The sequence below is a fragment of the Corythoichthys intestinalis genome, chromosome 20 (assembly GCF_030265065.1).
Source record: "Corythoichthys intestinalis isolate RoL2023-P3 chromosome 20, ASM3026506v1, whole genome shotgun sequence".
NCBI lineage: Eukaryota > Metazoa > Chordata > Actinopteri > Syngnathiformes > Syngnathidae > Corythoichthys > Corythoichthys intestinalis.
Genome location: NC_080414.1, coordinates 7,808,719 through 7,836,293, shown reverse-complemented (window position 1 = coordinate 7,836,293; position 27,575 = coordinate 7,808,719). Strand labels below are relative to the sequence as shown.

General features: G+C 38.9%; 1 protein-coding gene across 3 annotated transcripts in view; it reads right to left on the bottom strand.

Moving 5' to 3' along the window:
• Positions 1–527: 527 nt before the first annotated feature.
• The window catches only part of mtrr (5-methyltetrahydrofolate-homocysteine methyltransferase reductase), a 62,176-nt gene continuing 35,128 nt past the window's right edge, over positions 528–27,575 (bottom strand). For 2 of the 3 annotated variants that reach the window (XM_057824970.1, XM_057824969.1), the window contains exons 13-15: positions 17,532–17,624; positions 8,295–8,489; positions 530–1,544 (exon numbers count right to left, since the gene is read on the bottom strand). In XM_057824970.1, the coding sequence (XP_057680953.1) occupies positions 1,400–1,544; positions 8,295–8,489; positions 17,532–17,624 (433 nt within the window). In that variant the 3' untranslated portion in view covers positions 530–1,399. Of the gene's footprint in view, positions 1,545–8,294; positions 8,490–17,531; positions 17,625–27,575 lie in introns of all 3 variants that reach the window. The other variant, XM_057824971.1, reaches the window with a different exon arrangement.

Below are 27,575 nucleotides of genomic sequence, written 5' to 3'. Positions count from 1 at the left end.
GGAGCCCGGGATCCCGGGGGGGGGGTGACGATGGCTCCTTTGCTGGGCTGCGGGAGGAGGGATGGGCTGTGCTGCGCCCCCGTCCCTCCCAGGACTGGCTGGGTGGAGGCCGTGGCCCAGGGTGTCTGTGTGGCTGTCGCGTGCTTGGTGGGGCCCGCGTACGGCTGGATGCAATAGGGTGCGCTCGGGTAGGGGGTCCCGGTGCCGGGACTGGTGGTGGGGCGGCCTAGGGTCAGTTGCCAATGGACTTACACTCACAAGGGATTCACATGATTACTGGGTTGTAGATCACAGAGTTGATTTGTGTACACTCTACCCCTCCCAATCACTTAGCTTATAGACCTCCTCACCCCTCTCCCCTTCTTTCCCTGGTCAACAGGCACCCCCACATGGTGTCAACCGGAAATACATCTAGCTGACGATAGCACCAACATATTAATAGTGAAGGCGTTCAATGTATTTCTTTTTGTTTCTTTTCTTTCTTGTTTCTTTTCTTCTGTTCCCTCATAACCCCTTCCTGTTTGCTGCTTTGTCATAATAAACGGGATATATTGAATGATCACAATGGGAGTAAGTAATGCTCTTAATGTGATCAGGACAGGTTTAAGACATAAAAATAAAAAGCAAAGAAAGTAATAGCGGTGCCATTGGAAGTTTGTAAAATGATTTTATTTCCAGACTACACAATAAGGCAGGCAGTGTGATTGTTTGTTTTTAAGATCATAGCTCAACCGGGACAACATTTGGCGTAGTCTAAAATGGTATTATCAGGCCCAAACAAACAAACTTTATCATACAAAAAAGAAACCAGTCTTGGATTTTGCCTTCATTCATATATTTTTTAAACTGAAACTCCATAATTAAATACATTAGACAGTATAAAATGGGACCAAACTAAAGAGTCTTATAAACCTACGGAGTTATTGATGTGCAGCCTTCAGAGGTTCTTTGCAAATGTAGTGTATTTAGTTGGCAGGGGGTTTTGCACATTAAAAAGAAATAGCACAATACTAAAAAAAAATCAATTTCTGCACCGTGCACAAGCCTTTAATATTTGTATGTGGGTTTGCGTGTAAATGACTTGGTTGTTTATTTAAGGAGGAACCATATCCGGCTTTCAGTCGTATTGGAATCCCTCAATCAAAGCCGACTTAAATGCTTTTCCCGGCAGGGCGAACATGAAGCCTAAAAGCATTTTCACACCATAAGAATCAATTCAACTCGTTATTGGCCAGTTGAGGTTAGTGCATGAGATGATGTCAAGATCTCATGTGCTTAGGTCCTTCTCCAAAATGATGCAGCGAACATTCTATTAAGGTTAGCAGCAATACTTTCTTAGTTCAGAAGGCTATGATTGAGCACGTTGTAAGCTCAGATCATGTAAAAATGAAGTCCACCGTCATCCCCAGATGTCTTGCAAGTAGCGTTTCTGCTCCCTCAGGCTAGCCAGTTGCTTCATGGCCTCCAGTTGGTCTATCTGAAGCTCAGTCTTGATCATCTCTATCAGGGAGTCGTTTACGTCTTTAGCCATGTTCTTGGCATCCCTGGTCATAGAGGGTGTGAGAAAATTGTTTAAACAAGCTAAACAAACCGCTTACGAAACCATGAGATATTGACAATTTTCAAACGATTAATCTACTGTACTTGTAATTTGTTATTCCTCTGCATAGCACAATACACATTTTTGATGGCTATTCCTTACTGTTTTTGGAGTAAAAGACTATACAATCTTCTATTGTGAAGATATGTCATTAAAATTACACCTAAAAATTTTCATTTCCTATGTGTGGAATTGGTCTTCCTTCACACCAGGGGGCGGGAGAGGTAAGGCGCATAAACCAACAACCAACACCACGGGAAAAAGAAAACAAACTAACTACTCGGAAAGTTATGGCGAATGTACAGAGTGGGAAATACCAAATGCAGTATTACTAACAATTTTTGAAAAGTCTTTTTTTTAAAATATTTTTCAGATCAGAAAATGTTTATTTTTAGTGCTAGCTCAAGGCTGAAAGTCATTGAAACTTAGTTCCTCACTGAATGAGTATTTATTTTTGCACTACTTCAAGAGATGCTTTTTCAGTTTTCGAACGATTTGGACTTTTTATTTTATTTTAGCCAATATGAAAATATATCTTATGTGGGAGTGTTTGTTCACTGCTAATGGTTTCCAGCTAACTGTGTGAAATCCAACATTGGAAATGTTAGAATCTTATTTTTATTAAAAAAAAAAAAAAAGTTACCAAGGTGGCGAGTGCTACCTGACTTTAACTGTTACCTCAGTCCAGTGTTGTTTTTGGGTACAGCACGTCACATGAGTGACACAACCAGACACTGCTACATGCAGGCTAACTACACATAAAATGTCACGCATTGTGAACATGTGACGGAAAATATTGTGCATTTTCATCTCATTCTAGTCTAGTCAGACAAATACTCCCAAAACACGTTTTTAGCTCATTATCGTCTCGTTGTTGTCATGAAAAAAATTTTGTTGACGAAATATTTTCGTTATAGTCACGGTTGACGAAAACAACACTGGTTTGACAGTAGATCCATGCCCGACTGCTATTACTACAGTTTTTCTAAAAACTTTGCTGAAAGCGTAAAGCTGCGCATTCAGATACAGTGCCTTGCAAAAGTATTCGGCCCCCTTGAATCTTGCAACCTTTCGCCACATTTCAGGCTTCAAACATAAAGATATGAAATTTAATTTTTTTGTCAAGAATCAACAACAAGTGGGACACAATCGTGAAGTGGAACAAAATTTATTGGAAAATTTAAACTTTTTTAACAAATAAAAAACTGAAAAGTGGGGCGTGCAATATTATTCGGCCCCCTTGCGTTAATACTTTGTAGCGCCACCTTTTGCTCCAATTACAGCTGCAAGTCACTTGGGGTATGTTTCTATCAGTTTTGCACATCGAGAGACTGACATTCTTGCCCATCCTTCCTTGCAAAACAGCTCGAGCTCAGTGAGGTTGGATGGAGAGTGTTTGTGAACAGCAGTCTTCAGCTCTTTCCACAGATTCTCGATTGGATTCAGGTCTGGACTTTGACTTGGCCATTCTAACACCTGGATACGTTTATTTTTGAACCATTCCATTGTAGATTTGGCTTTATGTTTTGGATCATTGTCCTGTTGGAAGATAAATCTCCGTCCCAGTCTCAGGTCTTGTGCAGATACCAACAGGTTTTCTTCCAGAATGTTCCTGTATTTGGCTGCATCCATCTTCCCGTCAATTTTAACCATCTTCCCTGTCCCTGCTGAAGAAAAGCAGGCCCAAACCATGATGCTGCCACCACCATGTTTGACAGTGGAGATGGTGTGTTCAGGGTGATGAGCTGTGTTGCTTTTACGCCAAACATATCGTTTTGCATTGTGGCCAAAAAGTTCAATTTTGGTTTCATCTGACCAGAGCACCTTCTTCCACATGTTTGGTGTGTCTCCCAGGTGGCTTGTGGCAAACTTTAAACGAGATTTTTTATGGATATCTTTGAGAAATGGCTTTCTTCTTGCCACTCTTCCGTAAAGGCCAGATTTGTGCAGTGTACGACTGATTGTTGTCCTATGGACAGACTCTCCCACCGCAGCTGTAGATATCTGCAGTTCATCCAGAGTGATCATGGGCCTCTTGGCTGCATCTCTGATCAGTTTTCTCCTCGTTTGAGAAGAAAGTTTGGAAGGACGGCCGGGTCTTGGTAGATTTGCAGTGGTCTGATGCTCCTTCCATTTCAATATGATGGCTTGCACAGTGCTCCTTGAGATGTTTAAAGCTTGGGAAATCTTTTTGTATCCAAATCCGGCTTTAAACTTCTCCACAACAGTATCTCTGCACTCTGCTCTCTGCACTTTAAACAGAACCCTGAGACTATCACAGAGCAGATGCATTTATACGGAGACTTGATTACACACAGGTGGATTCTATTTATCATCATCGGTCATTTAGGACAACATTGGATCATTCAGAGATCCTCACTGAACTTCTGGAGTGAGTTTGCTGCACTGAAAGTAAAGGGGCCAAATAATATTGCACGCCCCACTTTTCAGTTTTTTATTTGTTAAAAAGTTTAAATTATCCAATAAATGTTGTTCCACTTCACGATTGTGTCCCACTTGTTGTTGATTCTTGACAAAAAAATTAAATTTCATATCTTTATGTTTGAAGCCTGAAATGTGGCGAAAGGTTGCAAGATTCAAGGGGGCCGAATACTTTTGCAAGGCACTGTATATGGATTTATTGCTTTTGATACTTCTGAAACAATGTGTGACATTTTATGTGTAGTTAGCCTGCTATCATCGTAGCAGTGTCTGGGTTTGTCACTCGTGACGTGCTGTGCCCCCCCCCCCCCCCCCAACTCACCAGTGTGTCATCTCCAGTCTCCATGCAGGATCTCTCACTTAATGTAACACGTAGAATTCGTTAGCATTCGCGTAATGCTAACGCGAATGCTAACCGCGCGCGTTCTCTCAAACTCTCGGGCAACTTTTTTTTTGTACATACAATTCGTGGCATCAAAGTGGGTATGAATTATTGAAAATAACGTACCGTTTTCCTGCTGAGTGCGTATAATCATGAAGTTGGTGTTGTCCTTGTAGACGCTACAATATGTGCTCGTCTGTCAATGTGCATTTGAAATAGTTGGAAACCTTTATTTATTTTATTTTTGGAGTGCAATTTTTTTTTTGTAATTTTACAGACGAAAACATTTTTTAGTAAACGTCGACGTAATTAGTCTTGAGTTTTCGTCAACAAAAACTAGACGAAGACAAACACATTTTGAGATGACTCAAATATGACTAATAGTTATGATCGTCCAAAATACGAAGACTAAGACGAAAATTAAAAGGGCTTCCAAAAACAACATTGCTTTAGTCGATCCCTCCAAAAAACAGCGTGTTGTCTATTTTTGCATATGAACTATGAAACAAAGAACGTTAATGTTAGAACAATAAAAATACAAATTCACAAGTTTGATGATTTCTTCTGTTTATTTTATACTTTAATAACTCTTGCTTTTTAGTTTTAGCCAATCATAGACTTCATAATGTATTGACGGGACACTTGGTGCGGGGCCGAGAAATAGGGGGCCTGCGTTGTTGGCGAGGCCGTCAAAGCTGACCGAGTGGAATCACAGACAAAGAAGCTTTTTTCGTCGAGAATTCTCGTGAATAAATGCTTAAATCCCCGAATTCTTTACAGATATGGACACAAAACAGTCTTGATTCTTGATTCAAAGCAAAAAAAAAAAAGTGCAGTAAACATTTATTTTACGTAAATATGTCGAAGTACAATAATAGTCTGTTAGTGAATGTAGCTAGCGGGCGCCTGATGTAAACAGAGCGTTTCCGGTGAAAATTCTTGTGAATAAATGCTTAAATCCCCGAATTCTTGGTAGATATGGACGTAAAACAGTCTGGATTCTTGGTTAAACGCAAAAAAAAAAAAAAAAAAAACGTGCAGTAAGCATTTATTTTACGTAAGTATGTCGAAGTACAATGCTAGTCTGTTTGTAAATGTAGCTAGCGGGTGCCTGATGTAAACAGAGCGTTTCCGGTGAAAATTCTCGTGAATAAATGCTTAAATCCCCGAATTCTTTATAGATTTGGATGTAAAACAGTCTGGATTCTTGGTTAAACGCAAAATAAATAAATAGATAAATAAAAAAGTGCAGTAAGCATTTATTTTACATAAATATGTCGAAGTAAAATGCTAGTCTGTTAGTAAATGTAGCTTGCGGCTGCGTGATGTAAACAGAGCATTTCCGGTGAAAATATTTGTGAATACGTGCTTAGATCCCCAAATTCTTTATACAGTAGATATGGATGTAAAACAGTCTCGATTCTTGGATAAAAGCTAAAAAACATGCAGTAATCATTTATTTTATGTAAATATGTCGAAGTAGAATGCTACTCTGTTAGCGAATGTAGCTAGCGGCCGCCTGATGTAAACAGAGCATTTCCGGTGAAAATTCTTGTGAATAAATGTTTAAATTCCCAAAGTCTTCATAGATATGGACGTAAAACAGTCTCGATTCTTGGTTAAAAACAAAAAAACGTGCAGTAATCATTTATTGTACGTAAATAAGTTGAAGTACAATGCTAGTCTGGGACTTTTGCGCTCTCACTCGAAGGCGAAGGACGCATTTTCCCGAGCTCCATTATCTGTCTCTGATAACTCAGGCGCCAGCTGGAAGAGAAAACCTCCTAAATATGCCTAATGCACCGAAAAGAGGAGAAAAGACTGACAAGACTGAAGACATGGAAGATTTAAAATCTTCTATGCAAAAATTAGAGCAAAAATTAGAGCAAATTATGGCTGAATTCTTGGTCCAAAATCGGTACCTCTTGAAAAAGAATCAAGACATCCTGAAGGAATTCCAATTGCTGCGGGCTGAAAACGAAAAACTGAAGAAGACGATGAAAGAGAGAGATGATCGTATCAACAAACTGGAAGCTTTGGCAGAGGATCTGGATCAAGGTGGACGTGCAAACGATCTCCTCATCACCGGCATCAAAGTGAGAACACGCGCATACTCGCAAGTTGTTCAGGGTGAACATGAACCAAACTACGCAACGGTGGAAAAGCAGGTGACTGACAAGTTACAAGAATTGGGAATAAGAGTGGAACAGCAATTCATTCAACAATGCTTTCCGCTAGCTTCACGAGGGAATAAACCGCCAATGATACTCAGGAAGCTTACTGATCGAAAGAATAAGATAGCCCTTCTCAAACAAGGTCGTCACACCGATCGACTATGGACTATTCAGAAAATGAACAGTCAGAGGGGATGGTTATTATAAAAAAAAATAATAATAATAAAAAAAAATTAAAAACTTGTGATCATTACGAAATCTGTCAAAAATTTGATATTTGATATTTTCTGCGTCCTTTATGGTATACTGGGGACGGGTTTCAATAAGCTTCGGTTTCTCCCGTCAGCCCTTTTCTTTTCGGGTTGAATTAATTGTAAACACATATAAATGCTGTATGTTTGTTTGGATTTGTCATGCCTGAAGGGAAAATAAATAAATAAATAAAATAAATGTAGCTAGTGGCTGCCTGATGTAAACAGCTTTTCCGGTGAAAATTCTTGTGAATAAATGCTTAAACCCCCGAATTCTTTCTGGACATGGACGTAAAACAGTCTCGATTCCTGGTTAAAAGCAAAAAAAAATAGTGCAGTAAGCATTTTATTTTATGTAAATATGTCGAAGCACAATGCTAGTCTGTTAGTAAATGTAGCTAGCGGCTGCCTGATGTAAACAGAGCTTTTCCGGTGAAAATTCTTGTGAATAAATGCTTAAATCCCCGAATTCTTTATAGATATGGACGTAAAACAGTCTCGATATGTATCTCGTAATTATGAAATCTATGAGCCAATAGAAGAAGCTTTCAAAAGTTTTTGTTTGTACATAATGAACCGTGACTCGTGTGTACCTTAACACCCCTAGTGTTTATATATAGTGAATGAAAGCTCAATAAATCTTGAATTTTGACACTGACCATTACGGAAGAGATTCATCATTTTGTTGATATCGAGTCGGGATTGTATTTGATTAATTTAGTTCGGATGTTTCGAAGATCATTCAGAAGAGCAGCTGCAATAAAAAGCAAGACCCTCTCGATAAATCACGGGACTTTGAGCTATAAAACTGCCAGCGTGGCTCATTGTTATGCGTCATTCATTGTCTTCCTGAAATTGCACTGACGGAAATAAATATATGGGAAGTGTATCAAGATTTCGGTATGCAGAAAAGATTATTTAAGCCGCTGTGTTAATGTAGCTGAAAGTATGCGGATAAAACTTTTGCTGGGTTCACAACAATGCACATTTGCATTCTTTGCAGGGTATTTATCAAACAGTGAATTTATCATGCATGTGCACAACCCTCTTTTATAAATCTTCATCACTGTGCAATGCATAAGAAAATATTTCCGCTCCAATCAAGACTGGCTTATACACCTGTAATAAATGAGTTTCCACTTGAATTAATGCTTGTGTCGCACGTTTATACGAAAAGGTTTTACAATTTAGTTAGAGAATGACGAATTGTGCATTGATATTCTGCAGGTGACAATAAAAATGACCTAATATAATGATAGCAATCATTTAAAGCTTATGATATATGAATGGCTTTTTGTGAAAAATGGTCAATCTCTGTGTTGCATTGGTCGCTTAGATGCATTTTAGTTATCTTAGTCTTTAAGATTACTTTCACCATTTATGTACTTTGAAAGTTCCAATAAATAGCACCACAAGTTAAAAATAATAGTGATAGGCAGCCTTACCCACACACATAGAGGCAACCGTTTTGCTTGAGCAGGATGTTGATGATCTTCTGGCTGTGAAGTAGTAAATTGTGTTGGACGTATTTGGGAGTTCCTCCTGAGATGATTGTGTCCTCTTCCTTGGGGTCTTCTCTAGAGAAACATACTTTGAGATGGTCTAAAGTACCACTTAACACAAAGCCCTCCAGCTCCTCTCTGTGTGAAAGATGGGGAAAAAATGGAATCATACTCATGTTACAAATGATTTAAAATTGCTGTATTTGTGCAGACATATTTCAATGTGTAAGAGTATATATCAGACAATTGGAGTCAAGTCACAGGTACTCAGACTCGAGTCGCAAATTTGATGATTCACAACTTGACTCGGACTTGAAGAAAAAAAAAATACAGACTCGGACTTAACTCACTTGAGCTGGGAGGGTCGACTCGACTTGTGAGGCAATAACTCAAGACTCAACTCGACTTGTGAGACAATGACTCGAGACTCGACAAGCTGAGTCAAAAAACTTGGATCCTAGATTGGTTCCCACCTGCCAGTGGTAAGCTTGGCGCACCTTAATGCTGGTTTATTACCTGCCGACTATACTGCATATATTTTTTAAATATTGCCTTACATTGACAGTAAGATGTCCCTCAAAGATAAACCTGAGTGTTTTGTGTGTGGCCTGGGAAACAACATCAACAAAGGCCTTGACTTTTGACCTCGAGACTCCACCTCAAGACTCGACCTCGAGACTCCACCTCCGGACTCGACTCGACCTCGAGACTCTGCCCTCCAGACTCCTCCCTCGGGACTCGACACAACACGGCCTCGAGATTCGACTCGAGACTCTGCCCTCGAGACTGCGTAGAGACTCGACCTTGAGATTTGACTCAACCTCGAGACTCGACCCTGAGATCTGACTCGACTTCGAAACTCGACTCAACACGACCTCAAGACTCCACACGACCTCGAGGCTCGACACAACCTTGAGACTCGACACGACCTAATGACTTGACAGGACATGACCAACTCAACATAACCATATGACTACTTGACATAACCGGCTCGACCTCGAGACTCGACTTGACCTCGAGACTGCCCTCGAGACTCGACCTTGAGATTTGACTCGACTTCGAGACTCGACACGACCTCGACTCGACACGACCTTGAGACTCGTCACGACCTTATGACTCGACTCTACATAACCGACTTGATACAGCCGTATGACTCGACATAACCGACTCGATATAACCGTATGACCCGAGTCAACACGACCTTATGACTCTACTCGATACGACTTGACACGACCTTATGACTTGACTCGACATAAAAGACTCGACATAACCGTATAACTCAACTCCACTTGCCCACAACAAGTAAGACTCATGCCTCGATATCATACCGACTCATGCAATGGCCTACCGCAAGCAACACGTCACTTCCGCTCATTAATATTCATGACATTAGCTACTGTTGCTAAGTAGGGACAAGACACCGTTTGTCCCCAATAGGAAATGAATGGAAATCGTGTACGACAGAGATGTTTACAGAGCTAAATCTACCAATTCTCTCCGAAAATGATGTGCCTGGTGCCAAATTGACTGGCAAAGATGGGGAAGAACATAAAAATGTTCAGTTAAAGAGATGGCTTCTGTGTCGAAGGCTGAAAAAGACGAAAAAAACGAGCCGACCTAAGCATAGGGTTAGCTTTTTTATCGACGCGACTGACAATGACATTCTCCTGTTACAACAAGCTATCCTTTACCATCAGCCCTGTCTTTCATATATATCCTCTGGTTGTCCTACGTCGCTTACCGTTCTTGGGGGTAATTTAGTTAGCTTTGTGTAGCGATCGCAAATGCTACTCAGTGACAGCCAACGAACACTTTTAATTTTTTCATTGATAACACATCTTAATTCTATAATTTATTTACACTCCCCCCTTCCTAAAGTTGTTTTTTTTTATATATATATAACAGAAACGGTAACAGTGGCAGTCAGATACCACTGTAATTCTTTTCAGGTCATTCATTGTCAGACAGAAGCAGTACGGCACAACGTTACGCTAAAAAAATAAGTTAAAAATATAAAAATGGCTTACCTCTTTGTCTTCTGAAAGACCATGCCAACCCAACATAATGTTTACTGCATATGAAATGTGAATGGATTCACTGAGCTGGTGTTAAAAGTCCGCGCATGTTGATTCGGTCTTCACATTTTTTCCTCCCGAGTTTTTGGTTTCCGGAAACGTATGAAGAAAACATCCTTCATGTGTTGTAATGTCTAGAGTCGTTTCTACAAGTTCCAAAAAAACAATGCGTGATCGGCATGTTCGTTTTTGAAAGATTACCGGAGAAAAGTAGCACAAATTACGTTGGGTCTATGCGAGGGCGGGTCTATAATGTCCCACTTCTGCTTTACTTCCACTTTACGATGCAACGTCACAGTCTAAAAATAGCCTGCGTGCAGTACGCCATTGTCTGGTATTTACGTCAGGCACTTTGTCTTGTGGCTAAACTAAAAATTTTAAAATTTACATAATCACGCAAACTCACATCACAAAAAGAACTCTTCAGTATTACTAACAGACATTACAAGTCAACAATTTTCAGTTTTGAAATTTTGGACAAAGTGTATATTTCCTAAGGCTTCTGTTACTCATTGGCATTTAACAAAATATCCACACATCTATCCATATTCTCCTTAACTACATTTTCTAAAGGCATTCAAAACATGTTGGTGATTTATTTAGATATAATAAATATGTGTATACTGTATGTGCCTGTGAGAATAGTAAAAAGGATTAAGTGGGCACACTAATTTACATTTTAGAGCAGTGTGTTTCAACCTTTATGAGCTACAGCACATCTTTTTCATTCAAGACACAGCACCACACAAAATGTAAAAATGAATTTCTGTAGCCTATATTAATAAAGTCTTGTATTGAATAGGAATCAAACAAAGACAAAGAAAAACATATTTTACTGACTTGCTGCACACCACTGACAATCTCACTGTCATTGCACTGTTAATGACAGGTTTTGCTTATTGCCTCACACCAGAGGCTTGCTTCCTTTTGACCATGAAATTTGTCCTGCGTCCAGTTCTGAGTTAGCATCTTTCCTTTATACAAACTTTTACCATCTCTCTCACTGTTATAGCTTCACTAGCTAGCCGCTAGCCCCAATGTCACTATTACATACGTCATACGCATTACTAAACAAAGCAATTGTCCACCTATTGACACCCACTGATATGGAAGAGTATTGCATGATTACTGACCATTGGACACTCAGCAACGGCACATTATCGGACTCATTTTCATTTTTTTTACATCAATTAGGTGAAGTGGATGATTTTCCACGGCCAAAAAATTTGAAAATTTGAAAATTAGAGCATTAGAGAAGCATACAGATGCATTTATGCCTGCAATACTGGTGAATCTGGAGAATGTATTAGGAGTCCATAATTCCTTCTCCAATAGCCTTCTGGCAAAATCTGGTGAGTTTTCTATCCTCGTGGGGAGATACCGAATCTGGATATGCAGAGCAATGGCCTTCTGACACCATGCTCTTACCCATCCAACATCCCCTTAAGGTATTCCATGCAGATATTCTCAACAAACATTTGTTAGAAAAACAAAAACAACTGTCAGGCTGGATAGAAAAACAACAATGATGGGCAAAAGGTCCAAGGAAAGCTGTGCCAGACAGCTAATTTATTTTGCTTAACAAGAAAAGCAGAAAGGTCAAGGCTCTGTTCTAAACACATTTTTCTAATCAATCCCGCCGTTGGGCGTACCCCTGCATCCTATTGTGTGAGGTGAGCTTGCCAACTTCTCTCGTCTTCCTCACCATCTACAAGGCCTCAGGAGGATGATGGTCTATGAGCAAAAACACTCTCCAAGGAAACTATGGCTCTGAGATCACAAGTCAAAGTTTGTGCCTCAGGTAAACCGATGACTTATTTACCACACACAATGCTACATGGAAAAGAGGAATCCAAAGTGTTGTATTGGGTTTTATTAGACAAGAAAATTTGATTTTGACAAGGAAAGTGCTTGAACATAAGCACAATGCTCTGTATATCAAGTACAGTGGGGCAAATAAGTATTTAGTCAAACACCAATTGTGCAAGTTCTCTTACGTGAAAAGATTAGAGAGACATGAGAGACAGAATGTGGGAATAAAAAGAAAATCACATTGTTTGATTTTTAAAGAATTCATTTCCAAACTAGAGTGGAAAATAAGTTTTGGGTCACCTACAAACAAGCAAGATTTCTGGCGGTCAAAGAGGTCTAACTTCTTCCACAGGCTCCACTCGTTACCTGTATTAATGGCACCTGTTTTAACTAATTATCAGTATAAAAGACACTTGTCCACAACCTCAGTCATTCACACTCCAAACTCCACTATGGCCAAGACCAAAGAGCTGCGCAGGACACCAGAGACAAAATTGTAGACCAGCACCAGGCTGGGAAGACTGAATCTGCAATAGGTAAAACGCTTGGTGAAAAAAAAAATCAACTGAGGGAACAATTATTAGAAAATGGAAGACATACAAGACCACTGATAATCTCCCTCGATCTGGGGCTCCATGCAAGATCTCACCCCACGGCGTCAAAATGATAAGAACAGTGAGCAAAAATCCCAGAACCACACGGGGGGACCTAGTGAATGACCTACAGAGAGCTGTGACCACAGTAACAAAGGCTACTATCAGTAACAAATTGCGCCGCCAGGGACTCAAATCCTGCACTGCCAGACGTGTCCCCCTGCTGAAGCCAGTACACGTCCAGGCCTGTCTGCGGTTCGCTAGAGAGCATTTGGATGATCCAGGAGAGGACTGGGAGAATGTGTTATGGTCAGATGAAACCAAAATAGAACTTTTTGGGAGAAACACAGGTCGTGTTTGGAGGAGAAAGAATACTGAATTGCATCTGAAGAACAGCATACCCACTGTGAAGCATGGGGGTGGAAACATCATGCTTTGGGGCTGTTTTTCTGAAAGGAACCAAGACGACTGATCTGTGTAAAGGAAAGAATGAATTGGGCCATGTATCGAGAGATTTTGAAAGAAAATCTCCTTCCATCAGCAAGGGCATTGAAGATGAGACGTGGCTGGGTCTTTCAGCATGACAAGGATCCCAAACACACAGCCAGGGCAACAAAGGAGTGGCTCCGTAAGAAGCATTTCAAGGTCCTGGAGTGGCCTAGCCAGTCTCCAGATCTCAACCCCATAGAAAATCTGTGGAGGGAGTTGAAAGTCCGTGTTGCCCAACGACAGCCCCAAAACATCACTGCTCTAGAGGAGATCTGCATGGAGGAATGGGCCAAAATATCAGCAACAGTGTGTGAAAAGCTTGTGAAGAGTTACAGAAAACGTTTGGCCTCCGTTATTGCCAACAAAGGGTACATAACAAAGTTTTTGGTATTGACCAAATACTTATTTTCCACCATGATTTGCAAATAAATTATTTAAAAATCAAACAATGTGATTTTCTGTATTTTTCCACACATTCTGTCTCTCATGGTTGAGGTTTACCTATGTTGGCAATTACAGGCCTTTCTAATATTTTAGAGTGGGAGAACTTGCACAATTAGTGGTTGACTAAATACTTATTTGCCCCACTGTGAGTGTTTGATTAGACTGCTGGTTATTGGTTCTTATGATGTTGCAATTAGTGTTGCAAAGATTAATCAATTAACTCAAGTAATTTGATTAGAGTATTCATTTAAAGTGGCGTTGTAATAATTTGTTTGCATTAATTTTTATAGTGTCAACAGTGAATATGACATAACTCATTTAACATGGCTCCCTGTTCAGACCAACATAAGGTTTTTTTTTTTTGGAGGTAATATGTTTTTTAACACATTTGTAATTTAATTTATAGGTATACCTAGCATTTTTTTGTGGGAATATGTGTTTTATCAATTTGTTAAGAGCATAGTAAAAACAAAAAACTGTTAGCATTTTATAGCATTTAAGTTAGCGGAATTTTGCTATGCAAGTTAGCCAATTTTCTTTTGTTGTGCCTAGATCCTCATTAATTTATTTTTTATACCATTTGAGGCTAAGCGCAGGTATTTTAATTTTTTATGTTCCTAATCCGATTACTCGATTATTCGAACTAACTAGATCATAGATTAAATCAACTACTAAAATAATCAATAGCTGCAGTCCTATCCTAATCTCACATTTATGTATCATAACAGGAGGTGAGCTCAGAAAACGGCATACCTAAAAAATGACAATATTTATCGACGTTTGCATTTTGATTGTTTTTATTGTATCGTTCGTACACCAATAGCGATTACGATTTATTTTCCAGTTTATGATTGGTTCAGAAGTACCTACAAGCCAGCAAATGCAATTTGTATTGACAATTTCTGCGTGAAATCTTAGATTAAATTCGACTCACTCTAAGCACATGCATGTGAAACAGAGGTGTTACGATTCAACCATCTGGATCTATAGAATTCAATAGTCATCTTTTAGATATGTCTTTTTGGTAAAAACACTGTCTTTCATTCAAATGAGTGAAATATTTCAACAAAACAAAACCGTCAAAAACATCAAAATGGCTCGGTATTTATTGCTTCAAATGAAATGCAATTGATTGTGTTCAATGTGTAAAACGTCTTATTGAATTGATGAAGGCATTGTGGAAGACTTGAAATCAGAAAATATTATATCATTGTTCAAATAATCGATATTGTATCATCATGAAATTGATGATTTACACTCCTAATGTGAAATCCTGACTCTTTTTAAAAGATCATACCATACAGTGGGGCAAATAAGTATTTAGTCAACCACTAATTGTGCAAGTTCTCCCACTTTATTAATATTAGAGAGGCCTGTAATTGTCAACATGGGTAAACCTCAACCATGAGAGACAGAATGTGGAGAAAAAAAAACAGAAAATCACATTGTTTGATTTTTAAAGAATTTATTTGCAAATTATGGTGGAAAATAAGTATTTGGTCAATACCAAAAGTTCATCTCAATACTTTGTTATGTACCCTTTGTTGGCAATAACTGAGGCCAAACGTTTTCTGTAACTCTTCACAAGCTTTTCACACACTGTTGCTGGTATTTTGGCCCATTCCTCCATGCAGATCTCCTCTAGAGCAGTGATGTTTTGGGGCTGTCGTTGGGCATCACGGACTTTCAACTCCCTCCACAGATTTTCTATGGGATTGAGATCTGGAGACTGGCTAGGCCACTCCAGGACCTTGAAATGCTTCTTACGAAGCCACTCCTTTGTTGCCCTGGCTGTGTGTTTGGGATCATTGTCATGCTGAAAGACCCAGCCACGTCTCATCTTCAATGCCCTTGCTGATGGAAGGAGATTTTACTCAAAATCTCTCGATACGTGGCCCCATTCATTCTTTCCTTTACACAGATCAGTCGTCCTGGTCCCTTTACAGAAAAACAGACCCAAAGCATGATGTTTCCACCCCCATGCTTCACGGTGGGTATGGTGTTCTTCGGATGCAATTCAGTATTCTTTCTCATCCAAACACGAGAACCTGTGTTTCTAGCAAAAAGTTCTATTTTGGTTTCATCTGACCATAACAAATTTTTCCCAGTCCTCTTCTGGATCATCCAAATGCTCTCTAGCGAACCGCCAACGGGCCTGGACGTGTACTTTCTTCAGCAGGGGGACACGTCTGGCAGTGCAGGATTTGAGTCCCTGGTGGCGCATTGTGTTACTGATAGTAGCCTTTGTTACTGTGGTCCCAGCTCCCTGTAGGTCATTCACTAGGTCCCCCCGTGTGGTTCTGGGATTTTTGCTCACCGTTCTTGTTATCATTTTGATGCCACGGGGTGAGATCTTGCATGGAGCCCCAGCTCGAGGGAGATTATCAGTGGTCTTGTATGTCTTCCATTTTCTAATAATTGCTCTCACAGTTGATTTTTTATTTGCCCCACTGTACATAAAAGCATAGTCTCTAATAAAGGTTGTTTCATTTTAAGGTCTTATTCAGCCTGGCAGCCAAAATCGGATTCATAGCCTATCCAGATTGAAACTGGATGGCTCTTTTGTAGTCTGAACAGTCACAAGGCACATAAATCTTATTGGAAACCACATATGGGATGTACAGTAATTTCATATCAGATATGGACAAGATTAAAGGTGGTTGTTTTGCTTTCTTTAACCTACTTTGTAATTTGAATTGAGGATAATTCATCAGTGTGTCACACAACATAGTCTAATAGGTTTGGTCAACACTGTCGAGGATGTTCTTCAGAGTTGTCCAAACAGTGAGTAAACACTACCTCACTGTCTGATGATATTTAACTAACAGACAGGGAACAAAAGGGATCAGATCACACCGCCTGTGATCGAGGCCGCTAATCCATGCACACAATTAATCCTGTGGCACAACTTCATCAGTGCACAAGTGCTGAACAAACACTGATACTAAATAGATGACCAATTTGTATGCAGACATGAAAGTTTAAAAGAGCCAGAATAATGCAAGAGAAAAGAAGAAAAATTATGCCATTTGTTTGTGCTGAAAAAAAAAATTGTGCTGCTACGTTTGTCAATGGCAGCACCTCTGTCGCGGCTGTCGAAGCGTACCAACTCTCTCAATAACAAAGGGGGTGTCCCAACAACTAGCGCAAACATAGCACAAATGAATGGCATGCAGTAAATGGGGGGCTGCGAGTCACGTCCTTACTCAGAATTAGTATCTCAATATCTCAATAACAATAGCAGCTCGAACAAAATTTTTTTACAGCACAAACCACAAACGTAGCACAAACGATTGACAAAACTTTAAGCCATTTTTAATCAAAAGGGGGGCTGGTTGACCTCAGATTGACCTATAAAAGAATTATTCATATCTCAAAAACAATAGCAGCACAAATGTAAAAAAAATTCAGCACAAACGAGCACAAACCTGGCACAAATGAATGACATAATTTTTCTATAAATTTGCGTCTGATGTGGGGCCAACTTCACGGAGGTGTTCCGATTGTATGTTTTTGGAAGAAAACGCCTGAACCACTGAAACAAAAATGCCTCACGAGGATGACCCAGACATGGAAAAAAAGGTAATTGAAAAAGGTAACTGAATAGACAGGAAATAATGAAAAATAAACTTAAATGAGAAATTAAATCGGTATAGGCAGAATCTCACACACAAAGGGTTAGGATACACAAATTATGTCAAAATGTTTTGTATGTGCATTGGAATTATATAAACAAACAAGTAATGGGAAACTTAGCTCAAGCTTACCTGAATAGGTAATCTCGGTCTTTGTAGCGACAACCGAAAAACAACCAGGTCTCGCCAAACACTGCATCAGGATTCTGCTGCCTCTCCTTTTCTCTGTAAGTCAAACAGGACAGCTATCAGTCAATCTCCATTCACAAAGAATGAGGAGATACGCAGTTATTAAGTTAGTGATTGTATGTTTAGTTAATTATTGTATTTGCCTGTCCTCTCGTCATGGCTTGTAACCACTTTTGCGATCGAGCACACTACGATAATGTGAAATTCTTTGCCTGGACATACAAAATCCCAAAAATTAATAGGGGAATTAAGCTATAAAGCAACAACACCCAATCTGGGGAAGGACGTTCACTCCACTGGCTTCTAAAAAACACAAATAAAGATACTCTACAAAAACAGCTGAGTATTTCCCTAGTCTTCTCCTACATCAACATGTCATAGTGAGTCATAAATAAAATATTGTGTGATACTGTATATCATGTTCAGTGTTTCATTTTCTATTCATTCCAGTTATTTATTATTCATGTATTGGTGAATTGTAGTACAATATGCAGAACTTGGCAGGAATGAACTATTGATTCTAGGGTCCCTCTGTGTTTGCATGAACGTAATGAGGATAAATAATAATAGCTAGGTGTCTGAAAAGTATAAAATCGGAATTAATGCAATGAAAAAACACAAAACAGAATGATTTTTTTTTTAAATTAATTATCATTTTACATAAAACTCCAAAAATATTGGATCCCTTTGAAAAATCCTGTGATGCTTCTCTAATTTGTGTAATTAACAGCACCTGTTACTTACCTGTGGCACATAACAGGTGGTGGCAATAATTAAATCACACCTGCAGCCAGTTAAAAATGGATTACAGTTGACTCAACCTCTGTCCTGTGTCCTTGTTTGGACCACATTGAGCATTGAGAAAAGAAAGAAGACCAAAGAACTGTCTGAGGACTTGAGAAGCAAAATTCTGAGGAAGCACGGGCATAAAATTGGGCAATCTCAAGGCTAAAAGTCCATCTCCAAAGATTTGAATGTTCCTGTGTCTACCATGCGCAGTGTAATCAATAAGTGTAAAGCACTGTGGCTAACCTCCCTAGATATGGACGGAAAGAAAAAGTTGACGAAAGATTGTACGGACGGTGGATAAAGAACCTCGACTAACATCCAAACAAGTTCAAGCTGCCCTACAGTCCGAGGGTACAACAGTTTCAACCCGTACTATCCGTCGGCATTTGAATGAAAAGGGACTCTATGCTAGGATACCCAGGAAGACCCCACTTCTGATACATACAAAAGCCAGGTTGGAGTTTGCCAAAACTTACCTGAGAAAGCCAAAACGTTTTGGAAGAATGTTTTCTGGTCAAATGAGACAAAAGTAGAGCTTTTTGGGAGAAAGGCATCAACAGGAAAAAAAAACGAGGCCTTCAAAGAAAAGAACATGGCAGAAGGTCAAACATGGCGGTGGTTCCCTGATGTTTTGGGGTTGCTTTGCTACCTCTGGTACTGGACTGTTCGACGGTGTGCATGCTATTATGAAGTCTGAAGACTACCAACAAATTTTGCAGCATAATGTAGGGCCCAGTGTGAGAAAGCTGGGTCTCCCTCAGAGGACATGGGTCTTCCGGCAAGTCAATGACTCACTTCAAAAAGCACTAGAAAATGGTTTGATAGAAAGCACTGGAGACTTCTAAAGTGACCAGCAATGAGTCCAGACCTGAATCCCATAGAACACCTGTGGAGAGATCTTAAAATGGCAGTTGGAGAAGGCTCCCTTCAAAACTCAAGCGACCTGGAGCAGTTGGCCAAAGAAGAATGGCCAAAAATTCCAGCAGAGCATTGTAAGAAACTCATTGATGGATACCGGAAGCAGTTGTTCACAGTTATTTTGTCTAAAAGTTGTGCTACCACGTATTAGGCTGAGGGTGCCAATACTTTTGTTCGGCCCATTTTCAGAGTTTTGTATAAAATGATAATGATGAATTTTTCTTTTTCATTCTCATTTGTGTTTTTTTCATTGCAAGCAAAATAAATGAAAATATTACTACAAAAGCATTTGTAATTGCAATCATTTTCTGGGAGAAATTGAGCGTTATCTGACAGAATTGCAGGGGTGCCAATACTTTTGGCCAGCACTGTATAAAAAGAGAGCACACTTAACTCGACTAGGACCTTCACAATACATTTCAGACTAAATACCTAGCAGCAGTTAAATAGTAGCGTAATTTTAGAGCTGGGATGTAACTTTTGACTGCAAAATAACAAAGATATAACATGCGCAGAGATTGTCCGTAGTGTGCAAGCCAGGTTTTTATTTGTCAAACACGGAGCATTTGGTTTATTAATTACATGGGACTTTCTGCTGTTAGCTTGGGGCTGGAGCTAACTAACTGTTACTACCCGCAGTGATAAATACTCAGTTTCTTGAAAAACTTGAATATAAGACTAAACGGGGATTATTAATGTCTGTTATTTGTGTCCTCTTTTTGGAAATCAAAAATGACTAGAATGTGTAATTTGTTTTGATGCTTCTGCGCATGCGGGTCTCTTTGCTGAGCACATCTCGGACTGTGAATTGGTGCGCATGCGTGATACTTGAACGGTCTCAGTGGACAAAGGCAGTCTGAACTGGCACGCCAAAAAAACAGATATGGCAAAAAAATCGGATTTGTGGATTAAGACCTGTAGTATGAATCTAGCCTTAGTTGCCGCCACGTTTTGTGGCCAAATTGACCATGTGTGTGTACGGCGTACTTCCGGGTTGTGCGCGCGCATCCGCACCCACCCCCACCTTTGTGTTTATTGCACTGTGCAATACATTTGTGTGTTGTTGATTATTGTGCAGTCAATTTGCATTGTTTTACATCGGCACTGATATGCTGTTAACCCTAACCGGAAATTAGGCTTAATCATCGAGTTAGCGGGGTTTCTTTAGTCGGTGGAGTTGATTTCAACAAAATCCTTGCAGTTTGTCAGTGATTTGTTAGTTTCAGGGCTCCTGTGTGGCTATGCGAGTCAGTGGTGGTTGAAATCAAACTCCATCGACTAATTAAACTTCCACTAACTCGAAGATCGTGAAAAATTCTGATCTTTTAAATTCATTTATCGGAACGTCAATTACATGTGATGACATTTTTCTTTTGTCATTCTTATGTTAAGGCAGCAAAGGGAGAAAAATTGGTAAAAAGTAACTGATAAATTACTTTTTAATTACTTTGATAATAGTCAGTAAAGTAACTAGATTACTTTTTTGAGGCCTAATCCAGAATTAAATTACTTTTTCAAGTAATCTGTGACAACACTGATGATTATTGATTTGAACTAATATTCAGGCAACTTCATAGTGAATATGCCAGCATTTTCTGTTATTTTTTTATTATTTTATATGTTTTTATTGATTTATTTCTTTAAATAAAACAACACCAAATCATTTAGGAGGGCTTAAGAATATTTTAGGGGGGCTGATTTGATTTGATTCAATAGCAATACAATTTAATCTAGCTCTTTATAGCATCTCTTTTGGGATATGCTGGCTATCCATGAATGTCTTTCACAATTCAATTCATGAGTGAATCATTATCTGTGCGCGGTATACACTGAAAAAAGCAACGTACACCTAATTTTGGCTGCTGTATTGCACACAGAAATGAATACGAGGGCACATGAAAATTTTCATGATTGAGAAACATATATTTAGCAAGATTTCTAAAAAAGTGTTTATCCTTGTAATAGTGATTTTATTTTTCACATGACATGAAAAAACAAGAATTTTCCATAGTTACACGACATCATGCTTATGGAAGCAGGTCATGTGTCAAAAATGTTACCACTTCAAGCAGCGATAACAGCATTCTACTGTTAAATTGCACAAACCATCAATCAATTTTAAACCTACTGTCCACTCCCGCGGATTGCTTAGAAGGACAAAAAAACGCACTTAGAAGCAGTAAACAAACAAGATTACTTTTACATTTAGTGAAGGATTCAGGTGAGCGTATTTCTCCCTAGACAGCATGATGAAATGTGCCAAGAAAAGACAGGCGAGAAAAGCGAAGGAGCTGTCATTCAAGCATGCCAGTGTCAGAAAGAAAGAAACTCGGAAGCAGAATCTCTCCCTCTCAGGTTCACCGCCATGTAGTGGAAAACCTCAAAGTACAACTTCCACCACAATATTGATTCAATCAACTTCAATGGTGCTGAATACTCTATTGCAGTGGCTGTCAAACTTTTTACACCAACTACAACCTAAAAGCTATTATTAGCACTTTTAAGAACTGTCATCATGATTACGGTAGCATAGTAGACAAAGGCTGCATTTAAATAGCTAAATATTTAAAAACTGCAATCTGCCACTAAGACTGCTGCTCAATTTATCTGAAATTGACATTATTTGTAATTAGGGCTGCAGCTATCGATTATTTTAGTAGTCGATTAATCGATGAACTAGTGAGTTTCAATAATCGAGTAATCGGATAAGGAACATGAAAAATTAAAATACCCAAGCTGAACCTCAATCATTGTAAAAAAAATAAAATAAGGATTTATGTACAACAAAAGAACAATTGGCTAACACAGCAAAAGTCTGCTAACTTTTTTTTTTTTTTTTTTTTTTTTTTTTTACAATGCTCTTAACAAATGGTTTGGACACATATTCCCGCAGGAAATGGCTATATATACCTGTAAACTAAATTACAAATGCATTAGAAAACATTAGCTCAAACAAAAACTTAGCTTATGTTGGTCTTAACATGGACCAGGTGGATTCAGCCATGTGAAATGAGGCAGACTAGAGGGCAGTGTAGCCACCCAAATCACTAAAACTCAATGCAAACACTTTAAAAATTAAACGAATACTCGAGGCACCAACATTTAATTAGAATCTTTTTTTTCTAATCGAATACTCAAGTTAATCGATTAATCATTGCAGCACTATTTGTAATATTGTAGGTCTGCAGCTATCGATTATTTCAGTAGTCGATTAATCAATGAACTAGTTAGTTCGAATAATCGAGTAATCGGATAAGGAACATGGAAAATAAAAACACTTGATTTGAGCATCAAACGGTATTAAAAAAATAAATAAACGAGGATCTATGCACAACATAAAAACAAAAGTCCGCTAGCTTAAATGCTATAAATGCTAACTTTATTTTTTTATTTTTTTATTTTTTTTTACAATGCTCTTAACAAATGGTTCAGACACATAATCCCACCCATAAACGGCTAAATATATCTATAAACTAATTTACAAATGCATTAAAAAACTTATCTTACATTGGTCTTAACAGGGAGCATTTGGATTCAGCCATGTGAAATGAGGCAGACTAGAGGACAGTTCACTTTGAAATAAACCATCCCAACGCCACTAATTAAACGAATAATCGAAGCAACAAAATTGAATTCGAATATTTTTTTCCAATCGAATACGCGAGTTAATCGATTAATCATTGCAGCACTATTTGTAATATTGTCCTAAACAGTCAAATCCCCCCGAAAGAGACAAGTCTTTAATTTTTGTGCCCACATGAACAAAGCTGTTTGGCTGCATTTCCAGTCCTTTCTATTTGCATCCTGGCCAAGATTGTTCTGATCCGCAAACAGCCTCAGGTAAACTCATTTTAGTGTGCTCGTCACCACTCACCGCCTGCCCCGAAGGGATCAATACCAATATGAAAAAAATCTGGGTTCCATTTTGAGCTGGCCACACCGGCGCCTTTCCCTGAATACAAATTATAACATTGCATCTGTACCCTCTTAACAAGATGGAACAAAATCCCGTGAGGAGGGCAGCAACTGGAGCACTCCATTCGGATGGTACCAGAAGCGTGCCATTGAATAAGGGAGGGCATAGGGTTACGATTTGGTAAACATCCCAATTATCTTGTATGATACAATCAATGAGGTCACTGATTCTGGTTCACTCGCCCGACTTCCGTGCAGGCAGTGTGGATTTAAATGTCAGTGTGATTGATTGGTGCACATTTTAAAGGGAACCTCGGACTTAAAGACTTGTTGGCTCAAATAAGCCACAATTGCTCTCTTTTACTAAAATGTAATAAGAAACACATAAAATATTACTAGGGTTGTTCCGATCATGTTTTTTTGCTCCCTATCCGATCCCGATCGGTTTAGTTTGAGTATCTGCCGATCCTGATATTTCCCGATCCGATTGCTTTTTTTTGCTCCCGAGTCAATTCCAATCATTCCCGATAATTTTCCACGATCATATACATTTTGGCAATGCATTGAGAAAAAAATGAATAAAACTTGGACGAATATATTCATTCAACATACAGTACATAAGTACTGTATTTGTTTATTATGACAATAAATCCTCAAGATGGCATTTACATTATTAACATTCTTTCTGTGAGAGGGATCCACGGATAGAAAGACTTGTGACTTTGTATATTGTGACTAAATATTGTCATCTAGTGTATTTGTTGAGCTTTCAGTAAATGATACTGTAGCCATGCCCAAATGCATGATGGGAAGTGGAACCATGACTGTGCGTAGTGCTACCAATTGATATATCTTCTCTGTGTTGGGAAATAACATAAGGTGTTAAGAAAAAGATCAATTGCTACCTTGCTTCCCCACATTGCTTCCCATGATATTTCGAATCGGAAGAAGGATTGTAAGGCTTTAGCCAATTAAAAAAAGGCTCCAAAGGCTGCCAAAATTCACTCTACTCATTTTAAGATGCCTTTTATCTCTCTATATAGGTAAAACGGCGCCAGTACAGATTGAGCACGACAATGCGTGAGTGATACATAACGTGATACATTTTTTTAAAAAATTGATTACCGCCGTTATCGGGATAAATTTGATAACCCTACCTGAAGCCTAAAATAAAGACTCTGGATGAGTGTAACATGTCTGTAACGTTAAATACAATTAGAAAAGGTTTTAATTAAAAAATATACTGTATATATATTTAAAAAAGGCATGGCCGATATTTTTTTGCCGATTCCGATACTTTGAGAATGACGTGATCGGACTCAATCGATCGGCATCATCGATCCGGACATCTCAAAATATTACCATTGATTTAGAAATCTATAATATTTAGTACATGTTTTGACCTATGGCGGGCGCCATGTTTTAAGAGCGCAATGGACTCTCGGGGTGATGACTTAGATTGTCACTCTACAAATACTACCGGGTTGCTGTAATTCCTTCTACGGGGCGAGACGTCCAAACCATGCGCTTATTGGTTAAAAGCGGCGAATACTTACAATTTGTGTTTTTATTGAGTCTTTTATTACCTTTTTTTTTTTTTTTTTTTTTTTTTTTAAAAAAAACCTGTCCTGTTCAGCTGTTTGAATGGAATGGAAGTCTGAGTGTCCGGTTGATCTCGTTTATTTAGACAAAGCAGCAAACAGCAAGCGGTTATGGGGGAACAGAAGAAAAGAAGGCGAGAAAGAAGAAACAACAACAAGAAATACATTGAACACCTACCCTAACTATGAATATGTTGGTGTTATCGTCAGCTAGATATATTTCCGGTTGACACCACGTGGGGGGCCTGTTAACCGGGGAAAGAGTGGGAGGGGCTATAAGATAAGTGAATAGGAGGGGTGGAGTGTATTCAAATCAGCTCTTGATCTAGAACCCAGTAATCGTTTGAATCCCTTGTGAGTGTGAGCCCGCCAGCAACCCACCCTACACCGCCCCATTGCCAGTTCCGAGTGGTTCCCCGGGCCACCCGCGCCCTCATCAACTGGGCTTCAGGGATGGGGAGACGGGACGCACCACCAACCCCCACAATGGTGACCTACTAGTTGAACTAATTTTACAAATTTTATGAAAACAAAAACTTTAAGAGGGGTTTTAATATCAAATTATTATAATTCATACTAACATTTTCTATCCGTGGTACCCTTTAAGAAAACCTTATGTTATGATTTGAATATGGCTGTTACTTTAACAGATTTGCATGAACAAAATGATAAAATGGTCATTTTGATATTTCAAACTGTTGCAATGTTGACATATCATGTTTTTGTCCCGCTGCTCCAAAGTTTAAAAATTTTAACATAATAGAGGTTGGATAGACTATTTTAAGTGGTAAATCAATCTGTGGATTGACAAACAAAAAGAGAGACCCAGCTGAACCCTTTGTCCACTTTTCTCCTTGTTGTAGCATTTAAATAGAAGTATCGGGAAGACATACAGAAGTTAAAGGTTTGCTGAATATTGCAATGCCAATACTGCATCATTAGAAAAGTGACTGGTCAGTAATAGCTGGCAAAGATAGAAAACCATTACATTTTCAATTCAATTTCCGTCGCAGCTGCTAAAATTGAACCCCGCAAAATACGACTTACCTTACTTTCAAAATTTTTAAGCCTGACTCAATCAGTCAATTCATTATTCATTTCAGGGCCGATAGCGGAGTGCAACAAACGATTGGCGGCTCCCGACTGATCGTACGAATACATTTCTGACGTTTCTGAAATCCAGTCACGCCTTCAGTTATCTAATACAGTTTAAGATGAGTCATGGCTGGATTTTACAATCTCCAAGTCATTTTCAACCCAATGTGACAACATAAATTGGGTGAACTACGGAAAGGTCAGTCTCCTCAGTATATTTGCGATTCAATTTGTTTCTAAGAATTCAAATCAATATTGAAATTGTGTGTGTGGGCCCAGTTTTAATGACTGTCAAGTGAGGCTACGAAATATTGTTGACCTGACTTGACTCAATAAGAAACAAGGAAGCTCATACTCACAAACCTCATACTCGGATCAGTGTTTTGCCAAGAAGTTTCACTTTGGCACATCTCTAGTAGTCATATTTTTCAACAAGAATTATAAGGATGGTTCTTCAAAACCTGTCTTGTGCTTTAGACATTTTAATTAAAAGACATTTAATCTGAACTACAACTCCTAGCAAATATTATGGAATCACCAGTCTCGGACTAGCACTCATTCAGACATTATGTAAAACAAACTCTGATAAAAAGCTTGAAAAATTAATGAATTAGTTCAAAAGTGCAACTCTTTAGCATTCAGAAACACTAAAAGAAATGAATAAAAAACATTGTGGTGGTCTGTAAATGTTCCATTTATAGAGTAAGTGCAGGGAAATAAAGATAAAATCACTCCATTCTGAGGAAAATTTTATGGAATCATAAGAAACAAACAAAGAAATAACAATCAAAACACATCTCCAGGATTTAGTTGCACCACCTCTGGCTTTTATGACAGCTTGCAGTCTCTGAGGCATGGACTTGATGAGTATTCTTCATCAATTTGGTTCCAGCTCTCTTTGATTGCAGTTGCCAGATCATCCTTGCAGGCCGGAGCCTTGCTGTGGACCTTTTTTTTTTTTCAATTTCCACCACAGGTTTTCAATAGGGTTGAGATCTGGACTATTTGCTGGCCATGACATTGAGTGGATAAGTCTTTTTCCAAGAAATGCTTTAACAGTTTTAGCACTGTGGCATGATGCATTGTCATCTTAGAAAACAACAAACATAATTTCAATTGAAGGGATAAGAAAGCTGTCTAAAATTTCAATGTAAACTAAGCATTTATTGAAGATTTAACCACAGTCATCTCCCCAGTGGGTTTGCCTGACACGCAGCCCCATATCATCAAGGACTGAGGGAATTTTGATGTTGTCTTCAGGCAATCGTCTGAAGCACCAAACAAAAGTTCCAGCATCATCGCCTTGTCCAATGCAGATTCTTGACTTATCACTGAAAATAACCTTCGTCCAGTCATTCACAGTCCATGATTGCCTCTCCTTAGCCCATTGCAGACTTGTTCTTTTCTGCTGAAGTGTCAATGATGGTTTCCTTTTAGCTTTCCTGTATGAAAATCCCATTTCCTTAAGGCAATTTTGCAAAGTTCTGTCACATACCTTGACTCCAGTTTCCTCCCATTTCTTCTTCATTTGTCTTGCTGTACTACATCTTTTGTTTTCAAGACATATGGCCTTTAGTTGTGTGTCATGACGTTTGGATTTCTACCAGTACGCTTAACTTTAACAACCTTGCCATGCTATTTGTACTTGGTCCAGATTTTTGATACAGCT